Here is a 17130-nt window from a genome sequence, read left to right as displayed (position 1 = left end):
ATTACAAATTATATCCTTTTGAATTATGTATTTTTAGTTATTTTTACACACGTTTTAGGATAGGTTATTATTTGCCTAATGTATTAATATATCAAAGGGAGACGACACAACATTGCTAATATTTCAATAGCTATAAAAAATAACAATTATTTTATTATAATATATTACCAGCTATTATTCAATAACTAGGTACTACTCGATGCGGTGATGGCACGATATCGATGCTAGATGATTTTTTACAAGTTATAATAATAATATGTATTATTTTAATATTGTATAGCAAAAAGATGGATTTTTATAATTTGATAAAGATTATCAAATTAGTCTCCTATATAATATTAATTTTTGTTTTTACGGAATTCTCGTAGTGTATGGCGCCTACATCATAATAATTATTTTGGCATTGTTCAGCGAGATACCAGATGGTGTATTAACGAAATGTTTGCGTCTCAACTGACCATCATTGTCCAATAAAATATATTTTATACAATATAATATATATATATATATGTGTGTGTGTGTGTGTGTAACAATTCACCGAGGGACAGCAGAAGGTACTCGGAAAAGCGAAATCGTTACAATAATAATATAATATAATAACATATTTCATTATTTGTTATATTTATTATTTGTATTATGATTATTTTTTGAGACGGGATTTAAACTTACCAGCTACCTACTTTTTTTTTCATCTTATCGACAACGGTCATGACTCATTATCTATATAATAAACTGCAGATGAAAGCGATCGGTTATTTACTTTTTTTTCTAAAAAAAATATATTTTTCCATATTAATTAATTTATAATTTTGATCGTTTTAAAATATGTTATTGGTAACTTCTACTTATATATTATACACCCATACAGGGTGCTATATAGGATGCCGTGGAATGGACCGATCAATCGCTTGTATAGTTTTTTTTCCCTTTGTGTTTTCGACACTCGTCCAGGATGTGTTTAATTGTGATTTATCGCGGCCAAAAAATATGTTAAAATAGTAAATTAAAAAACTGGTAATCTAATCGCTGCAATGTGTAGGTACCTAATGTGTAACGCAAATACGCAATAATAGACCTTATATGCAGAAGACGTTAATCGGTATATTACTAAAAAATTGCCACTGTTTCGACATGTGAACACTTTGAATCATTTAATAATGATAATTATTTAGTATATTTTACGATATTATGCGTTCATAGTTATCTTCTTATCTCGGATTAAATTTACAAATGTGTAATAGACTTACCATGACAAATAAACACTGTAAGCATACAGACAATTATTGTCGAACCAGCTATAGCTGTAAAAAAATAAAAACATTTAAATACTTGCTAATGACTGCGCTGTTATCCATTCAACCGAAAAGTTATTGAAACAACAATATAATTATTAAGTAGCCAGATATGTAATTACTAATAAGCCACTCACAGATTAAATAGTGTCTACGGCAATAATATAATATTTGACCATAATAATATTATAATATAAATAATTAGTTTACGCACCTATAATACTCGAGTACCTGTTATTACAGGAATATTGCGTTATATTATATATTGATATTTGACATATGTATACGTGACCAGGTGACCTTATCTCAGCCTTAGGACTTGAAGAATAATTAAAAATATGAACAAAACAATGTAAAATTACAGTAGTAATACGAATAGAAGAAAATTGTCTGTTTAGAGGTATACTATTACACTTTACGCAGGCATATTATATGTTTTTATATTATCTTGTACAACGTTTAATGTTCACACTCAATTTTTACGTTTTACAATTAGGTACCTACCTAATAATATTATGATATACAGAGTGATTCAACAAGTATGCTCACCCCCGTATTTTCCTTCAATAATTATTAATTTATTCTAATCCTGATTTTTGGAATTTTTAAATACACTCAAACTTTAAATACCACGTCTTTAAACTCTATAAATTGTTAGTACTATTTAAGGAATTTCTCGCAATGATACAAACTTCTGTTTTTCAAATGAGAATCCCCCTTTTTAACAACTGTAAATTATTTACTTAGTGGATAATTTTATATTTTTCCAAAATTGAACGAGTAGTTTTCAGTTATAGTATGGATATAATATATTAGTCCTTAAAAATGGTTTTACAGAAATATAAAATAGATATAACATTGGATTTAGTATTTATTATATACATCGACCAATTTTACAAATTATTAATAATGAAACTCATTATGCTTGGTACACGAAGTTAAGTAATCAAAAACTACTCTTTCGAATTTTGATTTTGATGCGTCAAAATATTCAGAAAAATTAACCGATAATTAGGTAGACAAGTAAGGTTCTCGTTTGACAAACCTAGTGTTTGCATCTTCATGGGAGAGTACTAGGTACTACATAATTTTAAGTATTTTTGAAAATCCTGCATAACTGAATTATTGATGAACTAAAAGGGAGTGAGCAAGTTAAGTAAATCACTCTGTATATATTATTGTTATATAGCTAATAGTCAATACTGTTGTTGAGTACCTGCTTATTATGCAATGGAAAATGAAACGATTAACAAAATATATTACGCGAAAGCCGTTTAATTTCATAATTTTAGTTCGAACGAACGGTATAGGTAGGCAGGTACACGTACCGTTTTCACGAGTTCTAAATAATATTACGTGCTCACTATAATATACATCGGAGGTATGCCTATACTTACCTATAGCTATATATTGTTCAATTACGTTCGACTATTAAACCTATATAAAAGGGATGAAAAAAGCATTTCGATTAAAAAGTACCTAAGTATAAAAATGCAATAAATCATTGCTACCTGCCTATATTGTTTTTTGGGGTTGAAAAAAAAATATATATTATAAGGGTCAGATTTTTATCGCGTGTAATAAACGTAACGAAAACCCATTATATTATCGTGTATACAATACACACACACATAATAGTATAATATATAATACATATATATATATATGTATTATATTATTATTACATCGATTGGTACCTGCGTGCGCCTTATAAGGAGTAAAAATCATTAGCATCTTTATACACTGCCGCAGAAGTTTTGAAACGAACATGAGATGACTTTTACTTTTGTCGGAATCGATTATGTTTGTACGTATTATTTTCGATTTCCCATGTAGGTTATAAAATACTACGTTTTTATTTCGCGGCGAAAATAATAAATCATCACAGACCAACTCCTAAAATATATAATATAACCTGACCACGAGAATAAAACCGTTTATGCGGATCGCTGCATATATTATTATATTATTATGCAGCCGTTAATCGATGAGCAAGACGTCGGCAATAATAAATAACGCATATTTCACCGGTATGGGTAGGTATAACCTGTATATACATCATGACTGATATACATTACAATAATATCGATCACCCGACTGTATCTCTATAATAATAATATAACACTGCTCGCAATAATAATAATGTATAATATCTGCAGCCGCATCGGCGACGTTCCCACGCCCGCCGCATATACATGAAATACGGTGGTTTGCACAGGATTTTAACCTTTTCAAACGGACGATTTCCGTGAGAATATGTTACATTTCATATCGTTCCGTGTTTTGTGACGGTTTCGTCGGGTTTTGAGTATTTCATATTATATATATTTTTTTTTTGTGTCAATAACACGCGGTTCCCCAAAATGTGTGTCGCGAAAGAATGGAGAGACGAACCGGGTGCATTATATTATATTGTATACCGCCGTGTGTGGGTGTGCGAAAAACGAAACGGCGAGCCAACCCTTTCCGGATATTCCCACACCCTATAGTATATAGGGTAAATATAATATATATATTGTATATACTTCGGGTAATTTTATCGGGTGCGCATAGTGACGATCAAAGGATATACAATCCTAACACAATAATTGTGTTATACAGTTAACGACGTAGGTGAAATAGACATATATATTATATAGGGCGAGGTATTAAGTATCTACCGCTAGTGTGTATAGTAAGTATACCCACAAATCTCGGCACAATCTGGTATGGACCGTATTGGTTTCTAAGTGTCTATATTATGTTTCGTTTGCTATAAGTGGTTTGTCCGAAAAATGATAAAGTAAATATAAATAGGTTTATACCATCGTAATATAATGCTGATATTGTATTTTAGTAGTATATTTCACTACCGGACTACTTATTACGCGAGCAATTCAATGCGAGTGCAATATTTGTTTTTATTAAAATTATAATTAGGTATATTATTATATTCTAATAAATAAAATAGTATACAATTGTATATTTAAATATGATAAAAAAATGTTAACAAAATTAATTAAATCATAAAATTAAAAATATTAAACTAAATGTAAATGAATAATAATTAATTATAATTATAAATAAATAATCTGCAATAATAAACTGCACGTCTTAAACATTACTTATTTTTACATACCGTGCGTACGTATGACGACGAGTTTGATACTCGACAATGGGGCAAACACTTTTGTGGTTTTAAAATTTCAAATACGTAATTTATAAGTACATATTTTGTTACCCGTGTACCTATTATACAAAATATAATACGAGGAAAGTCGAAAAGAAAGCTAAGATTTAGTTACTTAATGTTACTCTATTACCTACTTAATGATGTGATCCTATGGAAATGCTCGTGATCAATTCAGGTGTTTGGTAGACATTTATTTTAATTGGCTAATCACATTGTTAACTTCAACTTTTGCTGAATCTAATACATGATTATGATCTGTTTCTTTAATATTTATTTTCACGTCGCAAAAATATAAACGTCCTTTACCTAAATTTAGCCATTGGTCTGAAAATTCTCACTTGGCGTATCTTTTAATTTCTTCATACCAGACTTTTAAAATATGTAAATATAGCCTTTTAATGCTACTTTGTCAATGCTCTGTTCACTTTTAAATCTAATAACATAAAAAACGTTTAAAACGTTATCCATGTTTTGCGTTTATCGTTATTTTAAAATAGTGTTGATATCTATTAAATTTAAAAATAATAACTAACGCGGGTAGGTAATGGCCCGGATAGGGAATATAATATAATAATTCGAGGTTGATTGCATGAAATAAATGTTTATACGAAACCAATTATAGACTTTTAAATAAATAGATTTTAAAATATTTCTTTTTGAGTTATTTTTCATTCAATGATATTCTATAAATTATGTTTTGCGTTGTATAATGATGTATAATATAATTTGTTAATCGTTATGTTTTGTTTTGCGGTAGATATTTAATTATTTTTGATTATCGCTTTCCGTTACAATAACGTTTAACAATTTGAAATGTCAATCGTTTTACTGTCAAATATAACGTTATTATAACGTCGGCAAGCCCTGAGTAAAACACACTTATAAGTTCGGTAATATTAAAATGCGACCTAAACTAGGTTACTATTTTTAATTAACAATATTAACACTTAACAGTTATAGGTACCTATACACTTATTAAGACGTTATAACTGATCAGTAATATTGTAGATAAAGATAATGATTAAACACTTGATTAGGAGGAAAGTGCAGTCCATTTATTAATATGTCTATGATTTAATACGGTTTTATAGACAGTACAAAAATCCAACGATCTGGAATTTTGATAAAACTTAAAATAAAAAGCAACTGGATTAAAAATCGTATACTTTGGTGTATTCCCGACCAAGAGTAGGTATACCATGTATGTATACCAGTAGGTACCAACTATAAAAATCATTATATAAAATAACATAATATTGTTCCTTCATAGGTTGAATATTATTGAGTTTGGACATTTTAATATCACTCTCTAGACAGTCTCACGTGATTATTATTGAAGTTTATTATAATATTATAATCCTATACGTGAAAATAATATATACTGTACAACAGTCAATTATTACACCACAAATATTTTTGGTGTCAATAATAATTATTTATTAATATTGGGAGTTATCCGTTCCTACCGGAAATTTTGTAAGTACAAACAGTGCTGCTGGCTAGGTTGTCGATAATTCATCGTTATAATAATAATATGTACGCGAGAGAATCGCGTGTTTTTTGATAAAATAACCTTAATAATATAATGTAATAATACTTGTATACAACGTACCGATATAATTATAATTATACAATTATTAATTACCATACCTACAGCGTGTGTTGTTTTATTGCACGAAAGTTTGAAATTTGGACACTTTTTATTTCATTTTGTTTTTATATTATTTTATTGACATTATACAATTATTTACGTAAATAAATATAGATACTCGTCCTGCGAGGAAGATTGCTACAAAACCGTTTACAACGAACCGTCTGCAGTCTACGAGCAGGAATTACCTATTATTATGGCCATGTCGGGACTTGAACCTAATGCGACGATCATAAGAACAAAATCGTTGCCTCGCATTGAACTGACATCACCTATATTAGTTGCATCCGACCAGGATTCACATGGGTCTTATAAAAGTTGCAATATTCGTGAGCAAGAAATCCTGCAGACACCTACTGTAAGACGTTCGACGGTAAAAGCTCTGATCGACAAGCACAGGTCGTTTCAAGACAAATTACTAAAAGCTAAAGTTAATGACTTCAACACTAAAAAGAAATCATTTGTCAATGCTTGCCAAAATTTGTATGCTTCGTACAACGATTGTATACAAATGGACGGTGACTCGAAACAGGTGGAAAACGTCGAAAGTTTCGTAAGATTATATTATTTAAATTTAACGACGCGAATACAATAAATCACAATAATAATATTTAATAATCATATTGAACTATAAAGTAGATATTAAATAACAAGATGGCAAGATGTTATTATGAATCAATCAAAATCTTTAATTAATTAAGATTGTTAGCTGATGTTATTTTTATTACATATGTATTTATATAAATCTAATGTATTATAATGAAATTTATATATAATTTCAAAACAAAATAAAGATTATTATTATTATTTTGGGTTTTACATAAATTATATGTATTGGATTTTAAAATGTATATTTTTAACGATATTATTTAAATCACTATTTTTATTTTAGTATTGTTTTTAAAACCATTTTCTCATTCAACATTTTTAGGTGAAAAATCATGTGTTTGAAGTTATGAATGCCGACATTTTAGTAAATAATCAGAAACCACTAGAAATAGAAAAACATGTGTTAAACTCCGAAAACATTGATTTCAAAACTGGAACGCTGGAATTAGATACAATTCTTACCACTATGGGAAAAAGTTTTTGGCAAAATATTGTTTCAGTGGTCAGCATCAACAATGCTTACTACCAATGTTTATTACAAATTATGGACAATCGTAAATTTAAAAATCTCGAGGACGTAAAGGTTCATGTTAATTCGGTGTTAAAAATAGCTGGCGATGATCATGAACTAATCGGATCGGAACTCCTTGCCACTTCCAAAGAGTATATGGAAAAAATCGGCATCGTATTAGACAGAAAATTAAATGAGAAATTCAAGAAACCTCCACCATCGAACCACAGTAGCAAGATAAGTGCTCTTAGTATGGAGTTGGCCCAAAGTAAGAGGCGCATGAAGATAGCTGAAAATAGTATCGCTCAACTTCAGAAGGAGAAGAAAGATTTGTTGAACATTTTATCCAGCTATGATTCTGAAAACATTCACAAAATATCTTTGGAGAAACGGCTCGAAGCTGAACAACAAAAAAACAATGAATTACGGGATTTAATTAGTACTATTTTCAAAAAGAAAATGCCTTTTAATATCACCTAAACAATAATATAAACAGCGAATTAAATAAATGTTTTTTAAATTATTAACGAATAATAATAATTTTATAATTTAGGTATAAAAATTATGTATTATGATAGTCTTAATAATAATACTATAATTATACAATTTGTACATAGACAGTATTATTACGAAGTCCTTTCCTGTCTAAATCTGGAAGGTTTAATCATTCAAAATCAAGTGGTTACGGAAATAGTCAATATAATATTAGGGGCCTATATTGGTTACAGTATTAAGTACACGAACCTAATTCAGTTGCTATAAAGCTTTTGTACCATTATTATGATTTAATAGGTTATCTGGTTATAGTATAATATATAACACAATATCCTACTTGTTAGGAGAAATAATGCAAACAGGGGATGTAATGCTAATAACAGGGGACGTAATGGCAACGCAGTCCCCCCTGCGGTTCTCAATGTTACGAAAAAAAAAAAAAAAACCGACTTGTACATATCAACAAGTATAGTAATACAATTTGGATTTTAGATCATTACTAAATCATTTGACGAAAAGCCTAATAAAAGTCTACTAAGAATATCTGTGTCGTTTATGATAATATTAAATATATTATAATTTTTCTTATCAATATATTTAATTATATTGTTATTAATATATATCTGATGTCCCATTTACTATCCATTTTTATGTTTTTAAATAGTTGTACAATGATGTTAAATACCTACCCAATTTTATTCTAGCTTTCTAAAGTCTTAGCCCTTAGACTAAGTTTCACGTCATCGTATTACCTATTAATTTATATAAATAAATTCAAAATATTGTCTTAATATTTATTATATTATATACTATAGAATTACTTAAATACTATTTACGTTAAACATTTTTGAAAAATGTCAATCACCTTATCACGGATGTTATAATAGGTAACCAATTTATGATTAGGTAATAAATATGAATATCAGTTGTATGCATTGTTGTTCATACAGAATAAATGTATTCCTGTATATATTTCAATAAAGAAAATATATATCCGCTTCGTATAAGGGGTTTGGTTGGTACTGGCAATTTTAAAGTAAATTTAAATTTTAAATTTAGCTACCCATAGACTTACATTGAGGATACCATTAATAGTTCATGGTTGTTCACAGAATATTATTATAAATATATAAATTAGTTTTTCGTACGTGATAAAAAGACAACAGACAGGTATCGGACTATGGACAGCAAAATATTATATTCAATTGAGATTTTTGGATACTTGGATTACAAATAAATTAGTTAAATAATTGCGATTTACCCATTTGTAGGGACGGCTATTATTCCAACACAAATACCCACTACCTACTGTTTACTAACATTGCATCGTCATAAGTGTAAAATAATAATATTAATATTGGAATACTATAAAATGGCATGATACCTATTTACTGTTCACAACAGTTTGAAATGTTTTATTTCACACTAGATGACACTTGTTGATTTATCACACATGTTTTGAAAACAAAAGTAGTTATTAAAATATAAAGTTTATTTCGCGTCAGTTCCAGTAGCTGAATAAAAATCGCAATCGGGCATAAAATCTCATTGATACATTTCAATACAAGTACATATTAATTGTCTTATTACAATTATTATTATATAGGGTGAAATATCCTCATTTCCATTTAAAATATGTTACTCGTCGTTATATACTCGTCTATTATACATATTATTCACGTCTTCACCAGCGAAACATGATTTTTCATTCTATTATACTAATTTATCGTACATATAAAAAAGTTTAATTTTTTTCAAACTCTAGTATTTTTGCATTTGTTACTATCGTTTCGTTATGTTTCGTTTTTTTTTTTTTTTTAACACGCATAAGTCTTATTGTGCAAACATTTCAAGGACATTTAATGTAATTTTTTTTGAATTGGAATACATTACATTTATAATGCAAAATTCTCTCTCATGGTTATATTTTGAATATGTCCTAGCACGCGAAATAAAGAAAATACAATTCGTCATTTGAATTTTCTGACAATAGTTTTTCTGTCGATTTCAATCTTGAATACTGCGTGAAAATAATCTTATATTCCATGGTTTTGTGATTCTCAAGAGCATCTGAAAGCGTTTCACCAAATCTTCAATAAGGTTTAGAATATAATTTTTAAAATTTAGTTTAAATTTAAAATGATCTCATAAACCAAACAATTCTTGGGTACCTATATTTTTTTATTTAAAAAAATGAATTATTAGAAGGTACCTAGTAGTTATGTACGTGTATATTTCATACACGCAACGTTTCCGATTTATATAAATTAAATATACAGTAAAAAATAAACTATAAATTACGAAAAATATAACGCAGTTTTTCGCTTACTTTATAGTGTTGTTATTTGTTTTATATTTTTATATTTAATATTGCTGCTATTGATATAAAATATGATTAAAATGTGGCTTAAAAATGTTAAATCAAATATAATAAAACAATATAACATGGTATCGAAGTGAGATGAGGGAGACTACGAAAATCCAATATACCGTGATATACTGCAGGGTGATCTATATAACGTAAGAGAGCACTTCAAAAAGAATAGATGTTTTTTGAGTATTTTTTTACATGGTTTAAGTCGTTACAAAACAACGTTATTTTTTTAAAATTATATTTTTATCCTATAACTAAGTTTTTACTTTTTTTAATTTCAACATACAGTTTAAATTTAATCTTTGAAAGAGGAATATTATTCTGAATATTTCGATAAGTACATGAAAATTGAATTTAAGGTGAGTAGTGGACTTACCACTTCACTCATCAAAACTTCAAAATATACTTGAATTATAACTCATAAATTACTCGTCCAAAATTCAATTTTTGTGTATCGAAATATGTTAGGTATCAAAAAAGTAAAAAACTTAAAACATTTTAAAGATTAGAAATGTTGTTTTTTAACGACTAGACACCATGTACATTTTTAATTTCAAAAACATTAAATTTCTTTTGAAATAATAAGTTTTTACTCATTATTATCACCCGTTATATATGCTTATATCATAACAGCTTTTGGTATTTTGGCGAATATAATAATTACTCGGTCCCACAAAAATGTAAAAATTCAGTTTTCGCCAATATTAAAAAAGGTTTGTTTCCCATTTCCGCCTATTTTACCTGCTATAATAAAAATATTGTGAAACAACGAAAAATCAAAGACAATTTTTTTATGTTTTAATTTAACACAGGTTGCAGTAAAATCTTCACAGTTCACACATATATACAAATATAACTATATATATATATTATTAACATAGGTATATTTTTACTTAATTTTTAACTTAATTTTTTTATAACATGAATTATTAGTTATTATTATATATTTTAATATTAAACATCGACTTTTAATCCATGCATAATTATTTAAAATACACCTTAAAAATAATAATTTTCTTTTTTTTTTTAAAACAGGAACAACAATACACACAACATAATATTATATAAATAATAATACTGATTATTATTATTACATACAACATTTTTTTTAAAAATATGGGATACAATAATTAATAATACCAATACGACTTTTTATATACCTACGTACCTTGATTATCTTATAGCTTTTTAATATTTAATATAATATAAAATACCTACTACGTTAGTTACGCATATTCAAATATGCATTATATTACATGCATGGCTTTTAGTGCTAATTAATTGTAAATTTGTAACTCTTATTAAAAATTCCATTTAGGTATGCCTAGTTTTAGTGTATTTTATTCAAATATATCGTCTAATACACTTTGTGTGTTCAGGTGTGAATTTAGCAATAATCTCGAGTTTTAACAACAGCACCAGTTGACGAAACCGATTATCGGTTCGATGGGATCTTGAAGTTGGTAAACCATAGATACGTTAGATATTATCGATATCATTTGAAAGTAGGTTTAATATAAACAGTACATTAACTAATACAATTTAAATTCTATCTGTTTATAATTGTTTCAAATGCATGAATATTTTCAACAAATAGGTGTGCGTTAATATAAAATATGTAACATGTAGTAAAATTATCTACGACAAAATAAGTACTCTTATTAGATTTTTGAAGTATTGTCCACAAGTACAAAATATTTGCGTAATGCGGGCCACAGTAATAATAGGTATTTTATAATATGTCCACTATCATATTATAATTTACATCTATACATTATATTCTTTGTATTATACCTAGTATGTAGGTACCTAATTATTACAGTATCCAATGATTCGATATAGCATATGATGCATGTTATATTGTGGACAAAGTAGAAAACTTGAAATTTCATACAATGCCCAAGATTTAGTAGACAATATAAAGTAGGTATCAAGCTATATAGTTCGTAGTTTTATATTTAACCAAATAATTCAACGATAAAATAACTTGATGTAATAAATAAACTAATAATCAAAAATACAATAAATTCCCTACCAAACGGTCTACGATATTATATAATACGTATATACACAACATATTAATATGAAACCATCGCATCTGAATGTAGGTACTTACGCCATGATCTACTCTCATTCAATTTATGTTAGATTTAATTGTGTAACCACTCTATCGTTAACAATTGATACCGAAATAATATTCAGTGCACTTATAGGTATGCACCAACCTGTACAGCCTGTTACAGTCGTGCCCAGCCTCAAAAGCTATATATAATATTATATCCATTGTTCTTCTATCAAAATATAGAGGAACTCAACTAAAGAACCAATCAACTTACACTTAAGCTATTATCTCATATTTTTAACGGTTCTAACAAGAATACTTTTTTATACCATATAATAGGTACGACATATCGTCGATTATTATTAATAGGTACCTATGTACTAATATATGGTTGCTTATCGAAACCACCATATTCACAGGTTTACTTGTCAGAACAGATGTGCATTAGTTAAAAATTAAAATACATATGTATTATAATAATTGTATTATGACAATTGACAGATCCTTCTGTGATGAGTATTATAGGTCCAATCGATTAATGAATCGTTGTAATAATAATGAGTCGCATTATAATAACTCGTGAAGAATTCAAAATATTTTATCATAACGTTATAGTATTGTAGTTTTACTAAATAATATTTTTTTTGTTAACACGAATAAGTAACATTAATAGAAATAATATACGATTATTCTTCTATATGACCTTTAATAATATAATAATAATAAATATTTTTAATCTGCCACAACATTGGATTAAAATAGACAAATAATTTTAAAAAACTAAAACGTATATTATACATTAAGGCTCACAATCTAAAATCTAACCATGCCGCATGCAATAGTTAATATGTAGGTATAGGTACACTGCAAAATAATAATTTTAACCATATTATGTAGGTAGATGAAAAGGTATATGACCTGACTTAACATAACCTTTACATAATATAATGGCCTATAAATTGATGTATGAATATACATCCTATTTTTTTTACAGCTGCAGATAATAATATATTTTTTTAGTGACAGTTTTTATTTTTTAGTTAGCTACCAAGGTAATAAGTAAGTAGGTACCTACTATATAAAGTCATTAGGTATACAGACTGCAGTGTGCTGCAATGCTGCACAATGTTTGCAATATTCTTAAGACGCCTTAAGTGAGTTAAGATCACTCCCAACTTTAAAATTTTACATACTCAACTCCAACTTGTAATTAGGGTTAGGATGTTTATGCACTAAGAAATTAATTAATATATATGCAATTTATAATTATACACTAAAAATAACTAAATATGCAAGAGAAAATTTTAAAATATGCATTTAAACATTTTTATATTTTAATTATTTGATAAGATGTTAAAAATATATATATAACTAGGTATCTAATCAATGTATAATTTTGTACTTTTGGGAGTTTCAGATCACATAATAAAGTGTAGTGGGAAGAAAATACACGGTAGGGGAAGGTAATAGTTTTTTTTTGTGATATAGATGTGTATTATATTAAATACGATATAATAAGACGATGAATAATATACGGAGTTGATGAGTGATGACCTGATTCGATGGGCGAAGGGACGCAGTTAGTAAGACCGAATGCCTGTGTCCCTCGGAGAAATCCCCGCTACGACGACGTTGGTGTTTGACATTGTGTCATAGCAAATTTGTTTGTATTAGTATTATTATTAGTATTATTATTATTATTAAAAAGACTATGGGCGAATGTGAGCGTGTGTGTGTGTGTGTGTTCACGTGTCTGGTAGTCTTGTAAAATTACATAGTTTATGGGTTTCCGCGTAAGATCGTTCTACTATTATACCTATGTGTCTAATGATATTTGAATTGTCTACGTTTATTATATATAGCAACTACCCGTTATAATAATTCAACTTTAATTATATTAGTTTTATTTTTAATTTAAATTTCATATTTTAATTCTTTTAAATATACTATGAATACCTAGCTTAGATAGATAGCTAGGTAGGTTAGATAGATAGCTTAGATTCCTAGATAGCTTTAAATGTTAATAGATTATTAATATAGTAATTAAACTATAATCAGACTTGAAATACTTCAAATTAATTTTACCGGTTCTCAATAAAAACATAAATACATATTGTAAGTATCAAATTGCAAATTTATACTAATAGGTAATAGATGTTTTATTTATTTTTCTGTTTATTATTATTATTACAATTTAGAAGAAAGTACAAATTGAGAATAATATAAAATGTATTGGAATGTATTACATAAGTATCTATTCTAAAATTAGTTTTCCAAACGACTTTTAATACTCTCTCGTTCAATTGAAAGTCGTTGTCTCTTAAAATTGAAATCAATTCTTTCCGTTTTTATCTTTTGCTCTTCATCATTCAGCTCCAGTAATCTTTTAGAAATCAAATCATCAACAATTTTGTTTTGTTGCAAAATATGTTCATTTATAGTTTTATTTCTATTGCTTTTAGAAACTATAATAAAAATAATTATTAATAAATTAATATTTTTTAATCATCACATATTTTCAAACATATTAAGTTCTTGAGAACCGATAGACACTTGAACTATTTAAACTAACCTAATATTGTTGATACAGCTGTCGAAATTAATTTTTTTTTTTTTTCGTATTACAAAACATATTATCTTCAAAATGGAATGAACATACTTTATAATATGATTTGGATGATTTGGAAAATATGTCAAGACGATTACAATTTGTAAGCCATACATTCAACCTAATATTATAAACTAATACATTTCAACATTTCAAACAATGATCCAATTACATACCTATTTTCATTTGTTGGCAAAGAAAAAAGTTTTATATTTGTGTTTTTGCAATTTGTTTTTTTACAATTTAAAACACAACACCGCATTATAAAAATGAGTTAAAACAAATCAGTTTATCTAATATACAAAGACAGCTTTAAGTTAGACAGTTAAGACGTTGTAAAACGTTTTCCTGTAACTAAAAACATTCGATATTTTTAGTATAGATATGCTAGAAATTAGCTAGGCTAATTTTACTCTAGACGTTCTTACCACCATTATTCTGTGTTGCCACCAATTCTGTGTTACCACTAATAGTTAAGTATAAGTCTTGGATTTATGTTAGAGGAGCTTATTATAAACACAGTTGGCTGCACTGCCGAGTCATGCACATGCACTTTTTTTTGAAAAGAGACAACGTTATCAGTCAAATTGTTGTTGGAAAGAGAGGTCCAACCAGTACTATTTTGTGCAGCAGACTCTTATAGTATAGATTACGAGTTCTGTCGAACGTTAAATTTACCTATATCTCCGAATATGAATATAGGATTCCCGACCATAAATAATAAAATAAATGATAATGATAAAATATGTACTTATATTCTAAATTTCGGAAAACATATACAAATATATGCAAAATAATATAGTTTGATATTTGAATCTAGACAGCATGAAACAAATTTCTATCCAAGAATAGGTACATGCAACTTGCATGCATATAGATTCAACCATATAGATTATAGAACAACTTAAAATCAATATTCAAAATCACGAACACCCTTTCTCAAAAATAATAATTAATAATATGCAATAAAATGTTGTATTATTACTACATTATGTAATATACTTAGTGCCATAATAAATTGGAAAAGAAAAATAGAAGAGGAATGAAAAAAAAAATTTCGTACCGGAATATTTAAATTTCTTATTGATTAGGATATAATTAATTGGCGTACGCTTAAGTATTTTACGTAGACATATCTCCTAAACATAGTAGGTATAATGTAGGTACCTACTATGTATCTAGCAATGACTGTAAGTTCTTTATCCGTTATCGCCATATACGTTTTATATGCAATATAATATTTATATAGCCATAGTCCATAGATGTACTTTCTATATTATATAGTTCTGATTTCTCTATAATTTATAATATATTCTTTCTTTTATTATTATTATAAAGTTTTTCTGAAAAAGTCATCTAACTAGTTGTTGCAGTATTTATTTATTTAAGAAGAAAATCAGCCGATTCAGAGATAGAAGAAAAGTTTATTTATAAAAGTCGGTTAAAAATATTGGCCTATTTGAATCTAGTGTTGAAAATACCTATTGCTGCTTAAAAAAATACAAGTTGTAATGCTCATGCACACATTGATGGGGCTAAATAATTGAAAATTGTCGAACATTTTGTATTTCAGTATTCCCCATTTCCCACTGAAAACCCTATTACAATCCGAGGTCACTGAAAAAAAATATTTAGTGTTACAATTTGAGTGAAATACACTATATACGTAGACATATTAGCTTCTAAACTTAGTAATGTACATAATATATAATATATATGTACTATAGAAGCAATGACTATATCATTTTAAAGTTCCTTATTGCCGTACTTATTTTATATACAACATATAGGTATATCCGTATAGGTAGATTCCTACTTCATGTACTGACTGTAAAATATAGTGAGTTGAGTTTCCTTTAAAGCGTAGGCGAGTAATAATATTTACAACGGTTGTGTATAGGAACATAATATATAATATATAGGAACAGTGCTGATGACAGTGATTTTTAATTCTTTTCAATTTTAGTCTACGGTGTATATTATAATAATATGTACAAGTGCATAAAATATGTTCGAGTTTGACGACAGGAAATGAGGAAATAATAATAATAATTATAATTATTATTATTAACATTATTCAGATTTCGAGTGCATATTTTATTCGAAAACCAACAAACCGAACACAATAATATACAATAATGCTGTAAGTAGGTACGTACTGTGCCGATTTTATAATATAATATTATATGATGTATATCTAAACGCTAAAATAATGTCGTATATTATTATTATTTCTTATAGCCATTAGGTATGATTAAGCAGTTTATTAATATTTTTTCTTTGTACTGTGACCGCGGGCTAGGGACAGCATCCGTAGAAGAATTAAGGTGGGCGTGCCACACTAAGTTTTTTTTAT

The 17130-nt window shown here is 27.6% G+C and overlaps 1 protein-coding gene across 1 annotated transcript; it reads left to right on the top strand.

Annotated features, from left to right (window-relative positions):
* Positions 1-6057: 6057 nt before the first annotated feature.
* LOC100571485 lies at positions 6058-7758 on the top strand. The gene is made up of 2 exons (XM_003244486.4): positions 6058-6668; positions 7047-7758. The coding sequence occupies exons 1-2, from the start codon at positions 6312-6314 to the stop codon at positions 7713-7715; spliced, it is 1026 nt and encodes a 341-aa protein (XP_003244534.1). The 5' UTR covers positions 6058-6311; the 3' UTR covers positions 7716-7758.
* The last annotated feature ends 9372 nt before the right edge of the window (positions 7759-17130 follow it).

Source organism: Acyrthosiphon pisum, chromosome X, assembly GCF_005508785.2.
Source record: "Acyrthosiphon pisum isolate AL4f chromosome X, pea_aphid_22Mar2018_4r6ur, whole genome shotgun sequence".
NCBI classification, from domain to species: domain Eukaryota; kingdom Metazoa; phylum Arthropoda; class Insecta; order Hemiptera; family Aphididae; genus Acyrthosiphon; species Acyrthosiphon pisum.
The sequence above is the reverse complement of the archived record's forward strand: the minus strand, read 5'-3'. Positions and strand labels throughout refer to the sequence as shown.

Coding starts and splice junctions, on each gene's coding strand:
- LOC100571485 (XM_003244486.4), top strand. CDS start 6,312: ATGGCCATGTCGGGACTTGAACCTAATGCGACGATCATAAGAACAAAA. Junction 6,669..7,046: donor TGGAAAACGTCGAAAGTTTC/GTAAGATTATAT, acceptor CAACATTTTTAG/GTGAAAAATCATGTGTTTGA.